The 24,780-nt window shown below is 35.6% G+C and overlaps 1 protein-coding gene and 1 non-coding gene across 8 annotated transcripts in view; both read left to right on the top strand.

The window, feature by feature from the left end:
* Positions 1-24,780, top strand: part of QKI (QKI, KH domain containing RNA binding) — a 158,985-nt gene that overhangs the window by 55,584 nt on the left and 78,621 nt on the right. For all 7 annotated transcript variants that reach the window (XM_032407512.1, XM_032407511.1, XM_032407510.1 and 4 more), the window contains exon 3: positions 3,197-3,313. In XM_032407512.1, coding sequence (XP_032263403.1) covers positions 3,197-3,313 — 117 coding nt within the window. The remainder of the gene's footprint in view (positions 1-3,196; positions 3,314-24,780) is intronic.
* On the top strand, positions 1,690-1,875 carry LOC116634815. The gene has a single exon (XR_004300053.1). It is a non-coding gene; the product is annotated as a U2 spliceosomal RNA (small nuclear RNA).

The following is a 24,780-nucleotide window of genomic DNA, read 5'->3' as shown; positions in this document are numbered from 1 at the left end:
TTGGGTGTCCATGTGAGGGAAAGAGAAAAAGCTGTACCATTACAGACATTAATTCCTGGTATACTGTGGGTATAAATGCGAGAGAACAATAAAGCTTCTAAAAGTTAATACAGAATGATATCTTTTCATGATCTTGGGATAGGGAAAGACCCCACTAACCATGAAGAGAAGACTGATAACTTGAGGTACATTAAAATTAATTCAGTCCAATTAAATTCAGTTACACAACACCATTAAAGAACTAGGAGGCACTGGGCGCCCGCGTGGCTCAAGCAGTTAAGCATCTGCCGTCCGCTCGGGTCATGGTCTCGGGGTGCTGGGATCAGGCTCTCTGCTCAGTGGGGAGTCTGCTTCTCCCTCTCCATCTCCTTCTGTGCACATGCTCACTCTCTTTCTCTTAAATAAATAAATAAATAATCTTAAAAAAAAAAAAAAAAAAAACCAAAAAACTAGGAGGCAAGCCACAGGATGGGAAAAGGTATTTGGTACACCTGTAACCACAAAGTAGAACTCACTTAAGAAAACACTAACACAATAAAAAATAGTCTAGAAACTTCAAGAGTGCTTCAAGAAAAGGATAGGTCTGAATGGCCAATAAACCTGAAAAAATGATGAACTTTATTAGTAATCAGGAGAATGCTAATTCAGACATTCAGCAAGTGCATCAGAATGGCTAAAATAAAAAGCATTGTTAAGAAGTGCTGGAGAGGAAGTTGGATCAAAACAAATTTTTCTCTTCTTTGGGGACTTAATAAATGCATACAGCCATTTTAGAAAATAGTTCAGCACTATCTACAAAGGAGTTCTTTTTGGATATTATCTTCTTTACCAAGAGTCTTTTCCCTCAAGGAGTGGTCCCTTGTCCTCTTTCTTTATTTTGTACTGTCTCTTTCATGTTAGCCTTCTCAAGTCTTTGGTGAACCTGCTTTGTCTATTCATATTTAAGTATGAAGCACTGAACATTTGAATTATGAACTTACATGTTTATGTACTGGGCTCACCCACTGCAAGCTTCAGTTTGAGGTAATCATCTGAAGTGTCAACTTTGAGAAGGTAGCCAAATGCTCTTTATGGAGACAGAAACTCAAGCCTGTTACCTGCAAGTTAGATCCCTGTTTGTTGGTGTTCTGTATACCATTTCCACCTTTTTTTCCTGGTTTTCTACAGAGCTCTGTGAGTGTCAGGTTTCTCTGGAGTTCTCTAGGACAAATTTGCTATGGACCATATCCCCTTATATGGACATTCTAAGCTGGATATTTGATTGAAGGCCTGAGGTTTCCTAAAGTGAATTTGTAGTGGACTTGGTAGGCTATTAATTATCCACTATATGTGCCAGACCTTGTACTGAACCTTTTAAATGTATTGTGCTGTACATACATACACTCCTCGGTACAGCTCTGCCAGATAGTATCATCTCCATTGTATAATTGAGGCTTATTTGATGTGACTTTCAAATTCCTAATTATTATTCAGTATTGGAGCTTGGATACCAGTTGGGATCTGTGTGCTTTAAAAGTTTTTTAAACACTTAATAATAGTATAGTTCTTGAGTTTATTCAAATTGGAGATGTAGAAAAGGGATTCTGGGTTGGAAGCAAGTGCATTGTTAACATGGATGATGGCAGGGATTTAGGTTGATTAAAGAAGTAGAAAAATACTATATGCCAAGGAACGAGGCAAGGATAAGGGGTTCTGTCTTGGCCTTTTGGCTAAGATCAAGTGTAGTATCTGTTCTTATCAGTTTTATTTGAATATAAGGCAAATTTCAGAATTGGGGATCTTTTTTTTTTTTTTTAAGATTTTACTTATTTGCGAGAGAGACGAGAGACAGAGAGCATGAGAGGGAGGAGGGTCAGAGGGAGAAGCAGACTCCCTGCTGAGCAGGAAGCCCGACGTGGGACTCGATCCCGGGACTCCAGGATCATGACCTGAGCCGAAGGCAGTCGCTTAACCAACTGAGCCACCCAGGCGCCCCTGGAATTGGGGATCTTGTAGAGCTAGATCAAGTGCTTATAGGATCAGTCTATGAGTTTCGGGGTGGACAGATCCCCTGAAGGAGGGGTGCTTTCTCCCAGCTAGACATGTGTATTATCCATCTTTGATTTGCCTATCACTTGTAAGATGTGGAAATACTGGTGAACAGCTTAGTGAGGGAAAGTAAAAAGCTGTTGGGAGTACAGAAGATTGGAAAAATGCCTTAGCTTCTTAAGCCCTTAAAGCAGTGAATGCTAGCATATTACTTTTATGTAATGATATGCTAGTAGTAGGATCAGTTGCAAGAAAAAAGTAGGAAGCTGTAAATATATGAATCGGTACCTATTTGAATAAATAAAAACCACCATGGCTTTTTGTGGAATTGATGGTAAATACTCATTTTTTTGTCTTTTGTGCAGTTGACCTGTGAATGAGGAAATTTTACTTTTCAGTATTCAGAGTCAGTCTGTGCTTCCTGTTGGCCTTTGTATTAGAAGCTTCTGTTGAGGGATGGTAGTTACTTATACAGTTATTTTTATCACTGTCCTACTCATGGAAAGAAGGCTCCTTGCAAAACTAGTGGTATAAGTTAAAGTTAGAAATGGAAAAAAAAGGAAGAAAAATAAGGTACAGACATAAAATTGTGCAAAAAATAATATGCTTTTAAGACTGAAATACTTAGTATAGGGTGGAATCCAAATTTGGCCATTGGTGTTATGGAAGCCAACAAAAAACTACAATTCTCTCTGAATAGTTGCTTTGGAGAAAGTATTTTCTTGTTAGATAAATGAGACAGGAATTTTTCCCAAGGATCTCTGTAAAAAAAGCAATTACTATTTAACATAATGAGCAATTTCCCTGTACACTGACATTAGAGTTTTGTAGAAGGGATTTGTTTTGGGTGGCATCTAAGATTTTGTCAAACTCTTTAATATACTGGTTTATTCTGGTTTATACATGTTGATGGACAGTTCAGTATAGTACCTGTTTTATGTAGATAGTGTTGTTCTAATTCATAATTTGTGTTAATACATATAAAACTTCCATGCTGAACAATGAGCTCTTGTAATTACACCCTCAAACTGGGCTAGAAATTCATAAGTACTCTAAGATTTATTAAAAAATATTTAACTTGACAAAGTAAAAATACATTTTAAAATAATTTTAAGAGCTATAAATTCAAGCAAGTGAATAATATATAGTGACTTTTTTTTTCCCCCAGTTTAATTTTGTTGGGAGAATCCTTGGACCTAGAGGACTTACTGCTAAACAGCTTGAAGCAGAAACAGGATGTAAAATAATGGTCCGAGGCAAAGGCTCGATGAGGGATAAAAAGAAGGTAAGTCCTTGAACTTGGGGGCAAGTCTTGATGTGAGTAATTTACTTATACTTTTGCATTCTAATAATAAAATATCCAGATCTTTTGTACATAAAGCACTATACATTAATTCATATCTGAAACTTTTGAACTTTTTTAAGGTGTTGTCATGATTTTTTTCTTGTTGATTATCATGAGTTTTAGCCAACTAAGGTATCACTCAGTCCATCATGTTAACTTATTTTGGTATTTATAGTTGAGAAGCTGCCAATTTGGAAACTAGTCACACTATAATGTATATATAAAGGTATGTCATTAAAAGTTTTAAAAATCTAAAATGTTTCCATTGATGAGATTTAAATGAAAGTGATCAAATGAATAGTTTTAGCTGTGTGTCAGATAACTGGGAGAGCTATTAAACAGAAAAAGAAAGCTATAACTAGCCATATGATACTCATCTTCGATTTCACCAACATTTTGTGTTGATTGTAAGTTTATTATACATTTTACTTTATATTGTTCCTGTTTTCTGTTTATTTCTCCTGCCACTTATTGTTCTTCTAGTTTAATTAATAAATACCTAACTATCTACTTTAAATACTGTTTTTAGGAAGGGTTTATTTGCCTAGTTTCCTGTTATCCAATGATACTGTTAGGCAGGATATTTTAGAATGTGTATCTGTGTAAAACAGTGTTCGACTGATTTAAAAAAAAAAAATAACCTTTTTAAAAAAATTCCACATATAAATGAAATCACATGGTATTTATCTTTGACTCATTTCACTTAGCAAATACCCTCTAGGTCCATTCACCCCTGAAACTAATGTAACACTGTGTAAGAATTATACTTCAATTTAAAAGAAGAAAAACCTAGATTTGATTGCCAAATATTAAACATACTGTCAGGGAGGGTATTATTTTTTTAATACATTGCCTTGAAAGGGCTATCAAGTAATAGACCTGTGGTCAGCTTACGTTGGAGTGTGTGCGTTGAATCACTTTGTGGAGTTTATGGAACAAATACCAGGTCTACAAAGTTTTCTGACTTCATTCTGATGTGCTTCTTTTCTGACCTTCCACCTCATTTCATTTACACTCTCCCACCACCTGACTGGATTGCAGTCATTTTCTCACCTTGCAGACAAATAAAGACTTTGTAGCTGCAAAATTGGGTGTGCGTGGGGAGGGGGCATCCCCAATAATATTGATTATCTTTAAATCTTATTATAACCTGTTCTTGTCAGCTGAGTTTAAAGATATTTTGAGGCTATGTGAGTTCTCCTTCAGCAAATTTAAATATTGTATTTAAAACATTTTTTATTAGAATCTTAAAACACTTAGGCATTTTCTGAATTAGCTAAGTGGCAGTCTTATATTGGCATGCAGTTTTGGTTCCCGTTTCCACTTAATAGTTGTATTGGCATTAAGCAATTTAAGAGCCATAGAAAAATGAAGTTGACAATTGATGGACAAATAAATCTTTACCTTAAGAATAGTGTATCCATCAATTAAACAGTTATTCTATAAATCAGTGAAAAAACATGTTTTCCCCTCTCCTCAGCCTCTGTTAATTCTGTAGTAATGGCGCTCCCCTTCTCCACTCACACACTCATAGGCATCAAGGATTAGAGCTTGGAACTTGTGTAATGAGACATCATGAATTTTTTTTTTTTTTTTGATTGGGGTTGAAATTTTAGCCTGAAGAACATATCCTGCTGTCTTTGGCAGAAGAACCAAATAGAACAGTGAGCTTTGTGACCACATTGTTTAGGTTTGAATCTTGGTTCTATCACTTAGCAGCTTTGTGACATTGGACAAATTACTTATCCTCCTGCTTTATAAAAATGGGAGTAGTAATAAGGTGATTGTGAAGATTAAATTAGTTATAAAGCCCTTAGAACAGTGCTTTGGATCATAGTAAGTGATACATTAATGTTAATCATTGTTCCTAATAAATTTTATCTTTATATTATTACAGTAGTGCCCTTTATTCACAGGGGTGTTCTAAACCCCTGGTTGCCTGAAAATGCAGATAGTACTGAACCCTGTATATATTATGCATTTTCCTATACGTACATACTTCTGATAAGTTTAACATATAAATTAGGCACCGTAAGAGATTAACAGCAATAATTAGTAATAGAACAATTATAACAATATATTGTAGTAAGTCATGTGAATGTGGTCTCTCTCTCATAGTATCTTAATATACTGTACTCACCCTGGTGATGGTATCAGATGGTAAAATGCCTACATGATGAGATGAAGTGAGATGAATGATAGAGACTGTGACATTAGGCTACTATTGACTTGATGATGAGTTAGAAGGAGGATCATCTCCTTCCTGACTTAGGTTGACCATGGGTAACTGAAATCGCAGAAAGCAAAGCTGCAGATGAGGGGGGACGACTGTAATTGGATAGTTAGTGCATTTTATGTTTAAACTCTTATGTTGCATCAAGGTGGGGGGACTGCTACTGTTTTTTTTTTTAAGTTTTGGAAAGGAGAATACTTTGTTGTTTTATGACCTTTGAATATCCCATATTCTCATTGCTTTTCTGTTTTCTCTGGTGGTTGGTGCATCCATATTCTGTCTTGTCCACTTTGTTCTTAACCACAAATAGAAGCAGTTTACATTTTCTTTTTATTTTTAATTTGTACTGTTGGCTACCAAAATAAAACAAACTTATAGATTATACATAATGCAAGAGTAACAATAAGACACCAGAAAAATTTGGCCACAGATTATATCTTTAGTTTTATTAAAATGCTACAGATGAACATACTTTAGGCATATCAAATTAGTTTGAAAGAAAATTAGGTAAAGATCAAAGTCATTCTAACTAATTTGGTATGTATCAACCATACTATTAGTTGAGGAAATTAAAAACTTACAGACATATCAACCATACCAATAGTATCAACCATACTATTGATATTATGGTATATAGAGTCTGTGAAGAATTTGTGCACGTATTTTTAATACCTGGGGTGTCTTCTATAATTTTAATGTAAATCTACACGTAATTAATTGTTAACCAAGTCATTTTGGTTAATGCTGTAGTTACTCTATTCATTGAGTTCTTAAAAATGTTAATGAAAGTAAAGTCAAATCGAAAGTGCTGTCAGTTGTTTTTTTTTTTTTTTAAAGGTTTTATTTATTTATTTGAGACAGAATGAGAGAGAGAGCATGAGAGGGGGGAGGGTCAGAGGGAGAAGCAGACTCCCTGCTGAGCAGGGAGCCCGATGCGGGACTCGATCCCGGGACTCCAGGATCATGACCTGAGCCGAAGGCAGTCGCTTAACCAACTGAGCCACCCAGGCGCCCGAAAGTGCTGTCGATTGTTATTTGACAGTTATTTTGGTAAAGAACTTGACAAGCAGATGGAGACAAAAAGAAGTATTGATGAGATAATTCTTAGTACTAGGCTGATTTAGGTGTATTTCAGGTGTTACAAAGGGAAAGCCAGTTGGATTTAAGCTTTTCTGCAGAGCTGTCAATTTTTATAAAAGCTGAGAAAGCTAGAAAATCTTAATTTACTGTTGCCTAAAATACGATGGAAAATGCTGTTTGCTGATCTGCATCCTTCACTAGCCTGGTAAACTCAGTGAAGGCAAAGCATGTCTGTTTTATGGAGCATTTCCTTGGTGTTTGATGAGTACCTGGCACAGAGTAGGATCTGAAAAAAAAAATCTGAAAAAGGAATGAATGTTTAGGTAATAAGTGAAAGGCATAGATGCCTCCCCCCCACATCCCCATACAAAAGTTTGTAAATAGAGGAAATTATAAACCTGATGTGCTTTTAATTCTTTGGGCAAGATAAGCAGTACCATATTATTCTAAGCTGTTGGTTTTAAGCAAGGGAGTGAAAATGCCACTTTAATTTTTATTCTGTTGGATTGGTATTACTTCAGAGTTATTGGTGGGCATAAGAGCATCGATTTTTGTGTATAAGTGTCAGTGGAATGGTACTGGGTAAACTTCATGGAACCAAAGAGCAGGAGCTGTAGTCAGATTTTATGAGAGACTATGACCAAAGCTTGGAAAGCTTCTCTGTTTCAGCCAATACTTATCTGGAGCAAGCTAACTATCCCTCTGTCTCTGATTAAGTATATGGTACCATGGTGTCAGCAAGTGGAAACCAGTAGTTTTATGGATAGTTCTTTTTAATTTTTTTAAAAAAATTTATTTATTTATTTATTTATTTATTTATTTATTTATTTTTTTAAAGATTTATTTATTTGAGAGAGAATGAGAGAGCACATGAGAGGGGGGAGGGTCAGAGGGAGAAGCAGACTCCCCGCTGAGCAGGGAGCCCGATGCGGGACTCGATCCAGGGACTCCAGGATCGTGACCTGAGCCGAAGGCAGTCGCTTAACCAACTGAGCCACCCAGGCGCCCAAAATTTATTTATTTATGAGAGAGAGAGGGAGGGAGGAGTGTGGGGAAGAGGGGTGGGGGAGAGGGAGAGAGAAACTCAAGCAACTCCTGGCAGAACGCGGAACCCAACGCGGGGCTCGATCTCAGGACCTGGAGATCAGACCTTAGCCAAAACCAAGAGTTGGATGCTCAACTAACTGAGCCACCCAGGTGCTTCTTTATGGATCGTTCTTGTGACTCACAGAGTGTGTACTTTGTATCAAGCATTATTCTAGGTATTTTACATGCATTTGTTTTAGGTTTTTTTCCATATCTTGTAAGTTTATTATTTTTTTATCATTTTATTTTTTTATAGTGTTATATTAGTTTCAGGTGTACAGTATAGTGATTCAATAATTCCATACATCACCCGTTGCTCATCACAACAAATGCACCCCCTAATCCCTTTCACCTATTTAACCCAACCCCCCACCCCTCTCTTCTTTTTTATGTCTAAATGATATTTCATTATATATACATACCACATCTTATTTTATCCATTCATCAATCAGTGGACCCTTGGGCTGGTTCCATATCTTGGGTATTGTAACTAATGCTGCTACAAACATAAGGGGGCATGAATCCCTTTGTATTAGTGTTTTTGTATTGTTTAGGTAATACCCATAGTGTGATTGCTGGATGGTAGGGTAGTTCTATTTTTAACTTTATGAGGAACCTCCTTACTGTTTTCTACAGTGGCTGCACCAGTTTGCATTCTCACCAGCAGTGCAAGAGGGTTCCTTTTTCTCCACATCCTTGCCAACACCTGTTGTTTCTTGTGTTGTTAATTTTATCCATTCTGACAGGTGTGAGGTAATCTGAGTTTTATTATCCCTATTTTGTAGGTGAGGAAATTGAGCCTCAGGAGGTTGAGTAATGTGGCCAAAGGTCACATACCAAAAAGTAGCAGTCCAAATTCAACCTACAGCCTGTACTCTATCCTGTGGTGTACTACTTCCTACCTAAGAACCATTTCTGAGAGCGATAGCAACTTCAGAAATATTAGAACTTGAATATTGAGTAGTTTTAAACTTTGACTGTGAAGTCAATGTGAATATATTTTGTGAAACTTCTCTAAAGTTTTTAGTTTTTTCCTCAGGGATAATATATTTTGAAGTTTTGTTTTTATGTGTCATTCCCTGGATTTTCAGAAATCCTCCTTTAGGAAGGATTTAATCCCATTTTCTTGATAGAAAACTATATAGTTGAGCATAGAAATTCTAGAGAAGTAATTTTTGGAAAAGAAAATGATTTTTGGTAGTTTTTCAATTGTTGTAGCAGAGGGCTACAGGGGTCAGGTGGAGAGCTCTGGGAAAAATCTCTGCATGCTAGAGGGAATGGGTTCATCTTCAAAAAACAGAGGTGGCAGTCAGCTGGTTTCCACTGTAGCAGATGAATACATGTGAGTCATTAAAACAGAAGAGTGTTTCATGCTTAAATTAGATACTTGATAATATTGTGGAGTGATAGTTATTAAAGTGGTAAATGAAGTTCACCTTTGGGAGTCTTTGTGAGTGGTGTTGTGGGGGACATTCTTGGGGATTTGTCTCTTCAACATCCATTAGCTCTTCTCTGAGAGTTCCCCTGTCATAAATAAGTGGGGACTAAGTATCCATGCTTGTGTTTCTGCTTCCCACTCCGCCCCCCAGCCAAAAATGTTGATGAGTGAAATGTCTACAGTTGATCAGAGCCAGGCTAGTTAAAATGTTGTATCTTCTGGAAATTTCCATTGAGATTTAGTAATTTTACTTAGAGCTCTTTGCTTGAAATGAGGGGATATGCACTTAAGGGATCAGATGGCCCTTCTAGGGCTGCTAATAACTATGGCCAGATGGTATCAACTGCTTTCACAATCTGTGCAATGTCTGATTCAGACCATGCAATAACCTCAAAAGATAGTTTTACTCTTCCAACAGGATTGGAGGCTTAAAGAGGTGAGGTAACTTATCCAGTCCCCCATTTCTAACTGATGACAACAGTAAATATAAATGCAGATCTCATTGAACATTCAAATTGAACTATGCAAATCATTCTCATCAGAATGATGGGCTTTGAATTTAAAACCTGATCAATCTGTAATAAATTTTTTATTTTATTTTTATGAAGATATACAGTGTTTTGTGGAACATGGTTTATGAAACGTTATTAGAGAGGCATATTGTATGATTGCAGACACAGAATTTCATAACATTTTTACATCTTTTCGTATACATTACAAATTTTTCTTATCTCTTAAGTCCTGTTACTTCATTTCTTATGGTTAATATATATTTTAATTACTTAGTTAATATATATTTTTGGAAAAGTTTAAGAATACAGACAGTCCGAAAAAAAATTAAAGGCACCACCTGTTCTGTCACTCTACAGCCTACCCTTGTTGACAGTTTTGGCCTGTCTTCTTACAGATTGTTCTTCTTACAGTTATATATACATTCACATGTGTTGTAGAACATGGATAATATTAGATATGATGCTTTATAATTAGCATTTTCTTCTGCAACTCTATCCTGTTCTGTGTCAATTCACTAAATAATTGAGCTTTATAATGTCTAAGACTTTGTGCTGGGTAATAGGAAGACACACTTACAAAGGATGCTTCAAGGCAATATTGACAGCAACATGCAAAGATAAATTTTCTTGAGTTTGTTGGGGAGTTGCTTAGACTTTTATTCTTATGGAAGATGTTACTGCTGTCTCAACACTTTGAAAGAGATCAAATTAATACAGCTTTTTTTGGTTGACATCCTAAGGTGGCTATAATGGACAGTGACGTAACATCAAGTACAAGCGTGGTTCAGACAGCCTGTTTTAATGATCTTGTTGAACACTTAGCTTTCTGACATCCTTTAGTTTTAGCATAGGTACAGTTTATTCTTTCAAACTTTTCATCATGGCTAATTTTTTTTTTTTATTTATTATGTTCAATTAGTTTTTGATGGCAGTGTTCAACGATTTCACCAGTTGTGTACAACAACCAGTGCTCATCATATCACGTGCCCTCCTTAATACCCATCATGGCTAATTTTAAATAACAGTAATCCATCACCCAGCATCAGCATTGCCTGTCTCCTTCCAAGTATGCCCTCACTCCTCCATGGCTCTTAATCCCTCTTCTGCATGCCACATGATTTGGGGAGCACATTCCATACATAATTTCCTCTGTAAATATTTTATAATGTTTTTCTAAAATAACAGGGCTCTTTAATGCTGTCATGTTTATGCATTTTTATCACCCCAAATTTTCTTTGTTCTCAGATATCTAGTCAGTGTTCATAGTTCCCCTCTTGTTTCATAAATGTGTTTTTAAAATACTTTGTTTGAATGACATCCAAGTGAGGGCCGTATACACTGCAGTTAATTGATAGATTGCTTAAGCCCTTCCGTCCCTCAGCTCCATTTCTCCTCACATTTTATTTGTCAAGGGACTGAGTTATTTATCCTAAATAATTACTGTGGATTTTGCTGATTTCATGGTGGTGTTTAACACTGATCTCTGTCCTCTATATTTTTTGGTAAGTGAGAAAGGTTTAATCAGATTCAGATCTTCTGCTCTCCCTTCCTCATTTCCTTTCTTCTTTTTGAAAGAATATTTCACAAGTAGTGTGGTGATGGTAGGTTTTTTTAGGCCTTTTATTTCAGTAGGAGTTGCAAAATGGTTATATCCTGTTTCTTCATTAATATTAGCTAGATTTACTTTTTATAGGAAAGGCTAGATAAATGCTCACTTCTTTATTTACTAGTTTAAAAATGGTTGGTTCCTAGGAATCCTTTAAAGGTAAAGAATAGGTTTTTTTTTTTTTTTTTTTTTCCTTTTTGAATATCATTATGAATGCATGTAAGCTGTTTGGATGTTGCAGTTCATTGCAGATAGTGTTTTTAATGATCCTGTTGTTCAGCCATTGGGGGCCTCCTCAAGTTCACTTCTAAGTCCTTCTGACACTGCCCCAGTGGTTGGGGCTAGTAACTTTGCTTTCTAGTGTGGTATGATAGTCCAATGTCAGCTTAGAAAATTTCCTCCCCAGACTTGGAATCAGCCATTTCTTTAAGGAATCCTAGTTACTTTTAGTGAAAAAGAGTAAGTAGAGATTGCATTCTGGACTTAAGTGATACTCATTATTTATAGACCTTTTCAGGACAGAGTTAGGAGATACATACATACATACACACACACATTCAGGAATATAGATGTATACAAGTTCATTCTCATTCAAAATCAGGGCTACAGTATTTTATTTAATTGATCTTATATATCTATTTTCTTTCCCACTGAAAAATCCTGGTTCCTAAAGACACAAAATAATGACTCATTTGCTTTATTCTAAAATATATAAAAGTCTCAGAATAACAGTACAAACACTACTATCAACAACATAGTGGAAACAGTTTTTCCGCAGTTCATATTGTTTTTAGAGTATATCCCACCAGAGATTGAAATTCTTTCTTTTAAAACACTCAATAATTTCCGAGTGTATAACAGGTACATCATTATATGGGTCTACATTTAAGCTCATTTGCCCTTGGTTTTCTAATTTTAATAGTTGCTTCAGTTATTTTTCTGTTACTTGTAAAATATTTACATGGTTCAAAGTCAAATCTTTAAGTAGGGCATTTTCAGAGCATCTGGCTCTTATCCTTGTTGCCTATATGTATTCCCGCTCCTTGCTATTCAGGTAAATTTTTTATATTTGTTTCCGGGTTATCCTTATATTTCTTTTTTTGACACAAACAGTTACATAAGTATGACAGTTGTGTATGCCTGTGTGTGTAATTTCTCACTTTTCATAGGTAGTTATATACACATTACACACTTTTCTACACCTTACTTTTTTTTTTTATTTAACAGTATATTGTTGAGATCACTTTGTAGGGGGTATATTGGCCTTTTAATAACTTTATCATATTCCATTATGTGGAGTATACCATAAATTACTCCAACATTCTCCTATTAATGGGCATTTAGATTGCCTCTAGGCTTTTTTTTTTAAGATTTATTTATTTTTCCTTTAATTTTTTTTAAAGATTTTATTTATTTGACAGAGAGAGGGAGAGCACAAGCAGGGGGAGCAGGCTGTCTGAGCAAGGCTCACTGAGCAAGGAGCCTGATGCAGGGCTCAATCCCAAGACCCTGGGATCGTGACCTGAGCCCGATGCGGGGCTCAATCCCAAGACCCTGGGATCGTGACCTGAGCCGAAGGCAGACACTTAACCGACTGAGCCACCCAGGTGCCCCTATTTATTTATTTTAGAGAGAGAGTGCGAGCATGCGAGCATGAGTGGGGGAAGGGGTGGAGGGAGATGGAGAGAGAATCCTCAGGCAGACTCCCTACTGAGCAAGGAGCCAGACATGGGGCTCTGTTCCAGGACCCTGAGATCATGACCTGACCTGAAGTCAAGAGTTGGCCTCTTAACCCACTGAGCCACCCAGGTGGCCCTGCTCCTAGGCTTTTGCTGTTACACATAGGGAGAGTGCGGTATTGAAAAGCTTTTATATACATTTTTACGTGGCCTCATTAGTTTACCTTCAGGATAGAGTTCTAGAAGTGGTATCACATTATGTAATTTTGCTAGCTAGTGCTGAATTTCTCTCTAGGGGTTGTTTTCATTTTGCATTACCACCAACATCTATGAGAGTTCCAGTTTCCCAGAAGATTCACCAGCAGTCTTAAACTGTTACACAGAAGACTGAACATCTGTTAAAGGCACTTTTAAAGAAACTATTCGATATTTGTGTGTGCGTGTGTGTGCGCTTGTGTGTAAAAGGTCATTGCTCTTATGAGCAATGCAACCTTCTGTGGTTTCCCAATTAGTCATTTCTTTGCAATATATTTCTTATGTTCCCATCCAGACCATTTATAAATAATTATTAGACATAGTTGAAATAGTGTAACTGGTCTTTAGGTACATTCTAATTGTAACAAACTTCTGTTTGTGCCTGAGAAATTAATTACTGTTTAAAATGTTTTCAAGAGGAAAAGTGCTGTGATTTTCTGTTAGTTTACATGGCCTTTCTCAGCTAGGGTTCCTCTTCTGAACCACAGACCATAAAAATTCTTCAGTGTTACCTAGAGTGATTCATAACAAGTATCATTACAGATGTGTAGGAGAGAAGTTAATTATATATAATTTATGCTTGGGCCCGGCATTAAGACTTGATTCTCTTGTGGAGTCCTTAGTTGGGAAAGGCTATTTAATCCCTCCCTGCAAGGAATGGTTTTTCCCTCTCTACTTTATATCCCTGCCTTACTCCCCCCACTCACCCACTCCCTCTTATTGGTACCTTTGACTTGATGCATTTGAAAGTAGGAACTTTTACAGATTCTCTCTTAATCTTAAAAATCTTTTTTTTTTTTTTTCTTTTAAGATTTTATTTATTTATTTGACAGAGACAGAGATAATGAGAGCAGGAACACAAGCAGCGGGAGTGGGAGGGGGAGAAGCAGGCCTCCCGCCGAGCAGGGAGCCTGATGTGGAACTCGATCCCAGGACCCTGGGATCGTGACCTGAGCCGAAGGCAGACGCTTAACGACTGAGCCACCCAGGCGCCCAATCTTAAAAATCTTATAAATTGTATACTTATAAAGTTTCATGAATCTGATTTGAATAATAGTATTTAGCTATGAAAACAGATCACTTGCTTTAAAAGAATGATTATGAAAATTATAGTATTAGGTAATCTGGTTTGGAAGGAACCTTATTAAAGCCATGAAGTCCAACCACCCTTGTGATGTTTAATTCTGTGATACTTTATTCCTATATTGCAAATGATTGTTACTCAATTTTTGGTACCTTCTTTCATAGTTAATTTAATGGCTTCTCAGGCAGCAAATATTTTTCAGTGCTTACGATTTTTGTCTTCAAGGAGCTTTCATCTGTGGAAGACTGATGTATTAACAGTGAATTAATACACAGTGTGGTAAATGCTCCAATAGATGTTATACATTGTGCTGTGGGAAGTCAAGGAAGTATGTAATGAGTTCTGTTGCATGTTGAAGGTTTTAGGAAAAGCTAGAGAGCATTGGACTACAGCAGGAATTTACAAGACAGTTGAGAAGAATGGTATTCTGGATACTAGTAGGATCAACCTGTGTATGTTGTCACGCTAATACTTGGCCTGTTGAAGTGGAAGTTACAAGGTGGTATGGTGGGGAAGGCAGTGTAGATATTGGAGACAAGACTGAGATCTGAGGATATAAGGACTTGAATACTAAACCTTTTTTTTTTTTTTTTTTTTTTTTTTGAAAGAAGTGCATTGGTGCTCATGTTTTTAAGGTAAGAAGTTTTATGTTAATTGTTCTGAAAAAGATAACTGGGCAGTAGTAGAAGGGATAGGTGGAAGGGAGAAGCGTCCTAAGGCCAAAAACAGATGACCAAGTTTGTTAGAAAGTTCTTCCTTGTGTTGAGATTAATCAGTATCTTTGAAACTTAGATCCTCTGATCTTAAATCTACTTTGAATTCAAAACAAATATAATCTCTTAAACCTTGGAGCCTTTGACATAATTATATGGTAGTACTTAATGTCTTGAAAGTGTGCTGTTATAGCTATAAACTAATTCCCTAGTAACTGCAGTCCTTTTTTTTTTTTTTAATGTTACGGGCTTTGGTCTTGAATGCAACCTTAAGGTGGTTGATAGGTTTCTTTTTAAAAAGAAAGGAAGACTTGCCTTTCTGAAGAGTTGAATTAGTGCTTTTCAAATAATCTGTAAAAGACCATTAACAGAACAATTCTAATCCATTGGAGACCAATCCTTTTGTAAACTATAATGAAATTATCAGAAAAATGGAATTTGAAAAAGACAGATTCAATCCTGTTTAGAACTTTCTATATCAACAGATAAAATTATCCAGTTGGAATGCTGTAAAAGTTTCTAAACTCACTTGATTTCTATACTTGCAGGCTATATTTCCCAGCCGCACCCGTTTAAATACCAGCTTATGACTTGATCTACTGGTTTACAGAACTGTAAACTAGCTTCATGGTATTCTCTCCCTCTCTACTTTGTTCTTCTCACTCTCTCAGTTTTGCTGTGTTTTTAAAATAAAATTCATTTTAGAATATTAATTTTGTTTCTTATGGACTCAAGTGGCTTAGCCTTATTTTAAGATAGAAAAGTATAAAACAATGCATTAAAAATTAGATGTTTATTTCAGATTGGATAGTATCTCAAGACACTATTACAAAATAGAGCCACTGTTTTGCCACATTAATTATTAAGAAAGATTGAGAGGATTTGAAATAAAAATTCTATTTAAGGTACAGTTATTAAAATTGGTGAGGCACTCTTTGAGGAGTAAAAAGATGGATCCAATGAGAATAAACCTTTGTTTTCATTAATAAAGTAACACATTAAGTAACCTGTAAAACTTAAGCTAATTACTTGCCATAGATCTAATACCAAGATGAGTTAATTGTCCATGTCTAATGAAATGAGATACGAGTTTCAGTGAAAAGGGAGAGTCCATTTTATCACTAGATGCTGTTAATGAGCCTTTTAAAATTAAGTCTTGATTGGATTGCAGTCAATTTAGTTAAAGAATATTTGAGCACCTTGTAGTTGTGTTGTATATAACAGATTTTCTTTTGGGAGGATTCAGTCTGTGTTGTGTTGATGGAATTAGTAGTGGAATGTTGCTTATGTGTATATAATGGTGCATCAGTTGATTTTCTTTTTCAAAATCCTTTATAACAGACTGGAAAATTTTTTCTGTCATATTAACAACAAATTATTAGGCAGTTTCATAAGCCTAGTGAGCCATCCTGTTCTGTCCTACTAGTTTTATTTTTCTATTTAACTCCAGTTATGAATATTGGTAATGATTCACAGAAATTATATTGTTACTCTTTTGATTTTAAAACATGTCAACTTTTATGTATAATTGTTAACTCTTTTGCTTTTAAAGACAGGTGTAATTGTTTTGTGGGTTTGGGTCTTTTTTGGTTATAATTTGTTATACCAGGTCAATATCACAGCCTGTGGGTTCAAAAAATTAAAACCGAATCTCAGGTTATTGAAATAACTTTTATTTTGTGAGTTATTTTTTACTTAGAAGAGAGTAAATAGAAATTATAGCCGATAGGCATGTCTTATAAAGGTGTTCATAAGTTTTTTAACATAAGTTTTTGCTGAATTCAAATACCTATAAAGTATGCTACATACAGAGGACTAATCATTTCATATTGAAAAGGGTTTTAACAATATGTAAAGAAAGTTTTGTATAATTTCATCTTTGTAACTAATAAGATTAATTTTTGCCTAGTAACTTGTGTTCATTTAAATTATGAGATTATGGAATGTTAAGAAACAATTGGAAGTATCCTTATACTTGAGTATGTATAATACGATCAAGCTGTTGCATCAAAGTGTTTTAAGATATTTAAAATTTAAAAGAGGTCCCAACTTTTTTAAAAGAAGTCACAAGTAGTAAAAGCAAATGCTTAAGCTTATCTATTGCAAAATAATTTTTTTCTTGATTATGAAAGCCTTTCATGTTTAGTATGGAAATTATTAGACAGTTTTTTTTTTAAACCATAATCTTTCCCATTTGGAGGCAGGTGTTACATTTATATGTTGATGCATATTTTGAGACCATATGTTTTTGTAAACTGATACATTTTACTTAAGAATATTATATCTGTTTATGCCCATAAAAACTCATGTACACGTTAAAGAACGAATTGTTTTTTACTATGAAAATGTTGTGAAGAACATCTGCACATATTATTAGGATGAATTTATAGAAGTATAATTGACTGTTTGAAAATATATTACCAAAATTGCCTTTTAAAGCTACTATTTGAAATTATAAACAGTCTCAACAGGAAGTGAAAATGTTTTGTAATGAATCGTCTCTAAAATTGGTATACCAGTTTTTTAGGGGGACAAAAATATACTCTGTATTGATTTGCATATTTTTGGTTAGCGAGGTTAAATCTGTTACTATATATTTATTTGGACTTTAATATTCACTTTTGTATTGCCTGTCATTGCTACCACCCCAAACCACTATTTTGTGTTTTCTTTTAATTATCACTTTGAAAAAATACAAATTTATACCTAAACAATGGGTCCTGTATACCCCTTACCTAGATTTGCCGGATTTATTAACATTTTGTACATGTTTGTGCACATATGTGTTCTCTTCCTGTGTTTATATGTAGATTTATTAACTTAGATACATACATAGTTAATGCTCATTATTTTCTAATTGTGTACTTGTGAATTCGCCTATTTGCTAAGATTTATTAGTAATTAATACTCGTGGCACTTTCAGTTATTCATGGACATGCTCAGAGCAGCAAAAAAAGAGTTGTGGGTCATCCAGTGCTCTTGTTCCCAGCTGAAGTCAAGTAAGGCAACACCAGTCTCTCGTTTTAGCTCTAATGCTGTGAATAAGTGTTCTTTTCACTGTCTGCTTAGTGCTGTTTTTTGCATAGTTGCTTTTTGCTGGTGATTTTGGTGTTAAAAATGACCCCAAACAAATTGCTCTCTAGTGTTTCTAAGCACAAGAAGACTGTGACATGCCTTAGGAAGAAAACACATGTGTTAGTCTTCCTTCAGGAGTGAGTTACAGTGTTGTTGGCTGTTAGATCAATGTTAATGAATTAACAGTATGTATTAAATAGGGTGTCTTTAAACATACACACACAAACATAACACACATAAAACCGGATTACATACCCACTGATTGATGAAAATGTTGTGACCAGAGGCTCACAGTAGCATAATCCTATATTTCCCTTAGGAACAATGGTTTAGTATTCTCTAATTCAGTGTTCACAGGACTTTATAGATCATAACTATCCTGAGTAATGAAAATTGATCTATGTGTGTGCACACACGTGTGTATATAAAATTATTATTACCTTTTATTTGCTGAATCATTTGAGAGTTAAGTTGCAGATGCCCTGACCCTTCACCCCTATGTTAGAGTGCGTTTCCTTAGAACAAGAATGTCTATTTACATCATCAAGGTCTCTTTCTTCACATCTAGCAAATTTAACACTGCTACAATATTACATTCTTTGATATACATTCTAAACTCAAGTTTCTCCAATTTTTCATTCATTTAAATTCTTCTGTCCCAGAAACCAGTTTGGATTGCACATGACAGTTGTGTCTCTAGATCTCTAATTTTGAAACAGCTACTCAGCCTTTTATTGTCTTTCATGATTTGGGTTTGTTTCATTGTTTTCTCATGATTAGATTCAGGCCATGCATTTTGGGCAGGAATGTTTTTAAAAGTGATGCCCAGTCCTCAGCACACTGCATTAGTTACACAGTGTTAGTCTGCCCCGTTTTGATGATATTAACGTTAATCATTTGGTTAAAATGATGTCAGTCATATTTTTTCACTGTAGAGGTACTTTTCCCCCTTTTACATTAATAATTAATCTAAGGGGAACACCTTGAAACTTTGTAAATATCCTGTTCTCAACAAGATTCTGCCCAGTAGTTGTAGGATCGGTTAATGAGTCTTGGCTCACATCCATTATTAACTATAATAGTGTTTGCAAAATTGTTATTTTTCTCTGTCATTTGCTTCATATTTATCACTTGACATTCAACTGTAATGAAGATACTTCCTGTCATTTCTGATAGTTCTAAAACTCTATGTTTTATATATTTATTAGTATATACTAGAAGACAGCATTTATTCATTAAAGCATACAGGAAATCAATTTATTTCAAATAACATTATAAGTAATAGATTCTCTTTGTCCTGAATCTAACTAGAATTGGTGCAACTTGTCCATATCCTTTTGGTTCTCTAGATACATCTAAGGATGGTGCTAACTGTTCAGGGAAGCTGTATGTTCCAGAGTTCTATCCATTTAGACTAACAGCAGAAGCCATCACCCCCCACAACCAGTGACCTTTAGATTTCTCATGTCTACCCTCTTAACACTTTACACTTTAGCTTCTTTAATCATGATCAACTTTTCGGTTTTCACTGTCCACTGGCAAAGTTTCTTCTTTTCAGATAGTTCTATTTCCAAAGAGAAGGCTTTTGTTTTCCTTATTTATGCTTAGATTCAGGTTGCATCATCTCCCTATGAAAATTTACATCTTTAGAGAGCTGCGCTATATTATATTGGCTTTAGAATTTATCTCTCAACTGGAATCTCCCCTGAATTCCGGCTTGCTTACTTAACATCTTGACTGGTTTGGTGGAGGTAGGAGTGAGTGGTGAAGGTAATGCTCAGTTACTGGTGGAGGTGGTAGTGGTGTTAAGGCTGTAACACACTGAGCAGTTGCTAGATTTAGCTGCTGCTTTCTATCCTCATTACATGTGAATTAACCCATTTAATCCTCAAACAGTCCTATGAGGTAGCTACTGTTTTTATTCTAATTTTATCATTGAGGAAATGGTGGGTAGGGAAGGTAAGAACCTTCTCTTAACCTGCTAGTGAGTTGCTTAGTCAGGATTTGAACTGGCTGGTTTGAGTGGGTGGGTTTGATTACTAACCAGTGCGCTTCCTCAGTAGCCTTCCGATTTCCTTATGTCCCCTGTTCCTGCCTGTCTCCCTCTAGCAACCAGAGTGAATTTTTAAAATAGTCCTATCGTGTAGGTTCATGTATTTAAGAGTCATATCTATACTGTGGCTGATAGGCCCGTCACGATCTTGTCCAGCTGCCTTCCAGGCTTCTCTTCTGTTTGCCGCCTCTGTGACTGAGCACCCATCTTTCCATTCTGTGAACTAATGTTCTCATTGTAGAGTTTGGTCTTGCCACCCTCTGCCTGGGATAGTCTTCCCCCAAAGCTGTGTAAACCCATCCCCATTTCATTTCAGATTTCCTTCAATTTCACTTTTTCAGAGAGACCTTCCATAACCACTCTGCTCAAATATGGCAGCCTCTAATGCTCCTCCACTCTCCTTTTATCCTTTTGCCTCTGCATTTTGTTTCATATCCATCATCACTCTTGAGATATTTTATGTGTTTATTATTATTTATCCCTTCTTCTAGGGGAGTGTGTTTGGTGTTCTATGAGAGCAGAGTGCTGTCTGTTTTGTTCATTTTGTTCACCGTCCTGTCGTGAGCGGTAAAGCTGTTAAGTACCTGCCACATAGTTGGTACTCAGGAAGTACGTGTTGAAGGAAGGAATCTTTTGCCTTTTAATTTTGCTTATAATTATTTTGCATAATGAAGTTTTCACTTGGGTAGTCCAACTATATTTTATTGTTGTTTTGGTCGATTCTGTCTTTAGGGTGAAGCTCAGAGGTTTTTACATTTCCCAGTAGTTCATATAGGTATTTGCTGTTTTCTCTAATTGTTATGGTTTTATGTAGTCAATTAAATCTTACATTCTGTTATAAATTATTTCATTCAATTGGATAAAATTAGAAATTCCACTCTTCCTCAGTTACTTTTTTTCAATTACTTTGCTTTTTAAAACAATTTTATTAACTTAAGAAATTTTAATTGCTTTTGATAATTGCATATTTTTTTACAGTATGTGAAAAGTGTGAAATTTATATTTTTTGAAATTCTTAACTCAGTAGCAAATCTTTATATTTTTAAAACTTTCTAAGGAATATTTTTGTGTAATGATTTAGTTTTTGGAGGAATTGACTCCTATGGTATAGGTCAGAATTTGCCCAGTTAGTTGTATTTTGTCCAGATATGCTGTATTTATTACCAAATGATCTAATAAAAACAGGAGTAAATGTTTGTTGTAAAACGATGTATGATGTTTCTAAGCCATATTATCTTCGTATTTTGATACCATGCTAAGTTGTTTTTTTGTATAGCTCTTTGGAAGGGTGATACTAAGTTCTGGTTTGCTCAGGACAGTTTGAGCTATATTTATTGTATAGGTCTAATTATTGATAATATCTCCTTTCATTTTCAAAGTATACTGGTTCGAATGACAAATTGCATAGTCACCCTCAGATTATGGGCATTGTTTTTGTGTTCAGTTTTTTCTACAAAACATTAGCATCGTTGTTAAATCTACTTTTGTATTCCCTGTCATGAGATTTGTTATGGAATGATACTGTGGACTTACGAAATTTTTGTTATAAAATGAAAATGTTGCTTTTAATATGTCTGTTTCACAATGCTTCCCTTAGAATAAGAACTAATTTCTGTATATTTGGAGGAAAATTCTGTATATTTGGGAAAATGTGTGTATCCGAGGATCATTCTGCCCTCTTGTACTTGATGCCTGCCTTGCTTGTTTATAGGATTTGATTCATGTTCTTTATTGGTCTGTTCTTATCAGCAGCCATGCTTTAAAAAAAAAAAAAAAAATACATGGGAGACATCCTCAATTCTTTCTATCCACGATTGACCATTAACAGATTTGCATACTTGTGCAGCTCAGTCTGTTCAGATTTTTCAGGACCACTGGCTCAGTCAGTGCTGTCGTTACTCTTTGCTCAGACTTCTGCAACCTCCTCTCTTTACTCTTCTCTTTCCCAGATTATTTGCACATCTTTTTTATTTTTCCATAAAGTGAGTTGTTTTGCTCCTAATGTCTTGTTTGTATATGTACATGTGCACGTGTCTTCTGTCTAGGTAGGTGTAAGGTTGTAGTACTCTATATCAGGAAATAAAGTTTCTTCTCACCCATTGCCAAGCAGTTAAATCTTCTATTTCTGTTACCTGATTTACCTTGAGTTACTTTAAACTTTTTTATTTGATTGTTTTAAATGTCTAGATAATTCATAGAATAAATGCAATCTCACTTATCAAGTTTTAGAATTCCCTTTGTGTGTAGGGCACTTTTCTTTTGTTGATATAACATAGCCTAAGGTTTTTGAGTCAGGGTTTTCTTAAGCATTTGATCAGATCTTTTCGTATCTTAAAACCCCAGCAGGAATGTGGTTGTTAGAAGCATGTCACATCACAAATGTGATGTTTTAGAAGTTAAGATTTTTTATTTTTTTATTTTTATTTATTTTTTAAAGATTTTATTTATTTATTTGACACACAGAGACAGCGAGAGAGGGAACACAAGCAGGGGGAGCAGGAGAGGGAGAAGCAGGCTCCCCATTGAGCAGGGAGCCCGATGCGGGGCTCGATCCCAGGACCCTGGGATCATGACCTCAGCCGAAGGCAGACGCTTAACGACTGAGCCACCCAGGTGCCCCTAGAAGTTCAGATTTTTTAAAATGTACTCTTTATTGTGGGTTATAATTATCAGAAGAAAGGAATGAAGTCACCACGGAGAACAGTACATGAGTTTATGTTTAGAGCATTATATACTTGTAGAACTAGCTGGTGAAAGAATTTAAAATAAAAAAACATATATTTGGCATGATGGCAGAAATCTGTTGGCAGGAAGTAACATTGTTGTCCTAATCAGATCTCGTGGGTAGAGACTTTTTTCAAAATGGAGTATTCTATTGTAGTCAAGGTTGAGGTGCATGTAAATACCCCAAAATGATATTTTGTGTCCTCTGTCACCACCAGTTAGAGGATACCTAATGGGACTCTCTGTGATTGAGTTCGAGATGCTTGTCATCTCTAATCTCCCACATCCCCACCTGAGCCCTAGGCTTGTTTAAATAAAACTCTCTTTAAGGTATACCCAAAAGCATATTGTCATTTTTCATTAAACTAGTCTAAATTAATCAAATTAAAATTGAACAAGAAAACTTGAGTAGCTGCACAGCCACACTGAAGTGCTCAATGGCAGTGTGATTTAGTGGCTGCCTTTTGGGACAGCAGAACAGACCATTCTTATTACAGACTTCTAGTGGACGGACGTTGCTGGCCTAGGCAGAGATTGGAGGACAAATAATTTCTGTTTTTAACTTTGTATTTTGAAATAATTTTAAATTTACAGAAGAATCGCAGAAATAATACAAAGAATTACCATGTACCTTTCACCTCATTCACCATTTTTTATTTAACATTTACCACTTTAGAGCTCTTGGGCCTCTCTGCTTATGTCATCCATTCCTCTCTTCCTCTTTCTCCCTTTCTCTCTCCCTCCCTTCCTCTTGGAATTTGGAGAATTGCCCAGCCTTTCTTTGCTTTTTTGCAGACATTGGGTTTTGGGGGGAAATAATTTTTTATGATTAAAAATATTTAACATGATTATAGATGTTTGACAGGTTTATACATTTATCTATTAGAATATATAAACCAGATTCTAAGAGTGCTCATTTTGTTTTTTTGGGTCTTTTTCCATTGGCATTGAAGTTGTATTTATTCAGACTATCACTGGTCTCAGTGCTTTTTCCCTTGCTGAAAAATTTTTTAAACTCATTATGAGAAGTATTAAAAATAATTCAGGAATGTGCTGATGACCAATCTCTTAACTTTTATCCATATTCACCTAGACATATGATTTATTTTGGACCAATTTGCACTATGTAGATAGGCCAGTGATAAGTGAAATCTAGTCTGGATAATTCAGCAAGTGAGTTTTATTGGCATTAAAGCTGACTCATCATTTTTGAGGAATGATGGAATGATTGATTCTTCTTTGATGGAAAGATTAGATGAAAAAGAAAAACACTTCATTAAGCTGACAAAGAAGACCAGGAACCATTGTAACATTAGGTGTGGGGCTTGACGAAGATGTGGAGCAGTAGTGGTGGCATCACCAGTTGCGACAGGTGGCCTGTTTGAGCCACAGCAGCAGCGAACATTTAATTTAACCTGACAAAGCGGGTACCTGGGTGGCTCAGTCGTTAAGCGTCTGCCTTCAGCTCAGGTCATGATCCCAGGGTCCTGGGATCGAGTCCCACATCGGGCTCCCTGCTCGGCAAGAAGCCTGCTTCTCCCTCTCCCTCTCCCCCTGCTTGTGTTCCTGCTCTTGCTATCTCTCTCTCTGTCAAATAAATAAATAAAATCTTTAAAAAAAAAAAAAGTCTTTAATTTAACCTGACAAAGCAAATACTATGATGAAGTCCATTATTTCCTTTGTACAATGTTATTTTCCCATAATGATGTCAGTCTCATCTTCTCACCTTCTAAAATGTCAAGCCATTCATATTGCCCCTACGTGTGTTTATTACATGCCTTTATCCACCTAGAATATTCTTCCATCTTTCAAAATTTGTTTAATAATTTAGAAAGTATTTTGATTCCCTGTTCTGGGCCAGACAAGAAA

Source organism: Phoca vitulina, unplaced genomic scaffold, assembly GCF_004348235.1.
Source record: "Phoca vitulina isolate PV1807 unplaced genomic scaffold, GSC_HSeal_1.0 scaffold9, whole genome shotgun sequence".
NCBI lineage: Eukaryota > Metazoa > Chordata > Mammalia > Carnivora > Phocidae > Phoca > Phoca vitulina.
This window is presented reverse-complemented; position numbering and strand designations above follow the sequence as displayed.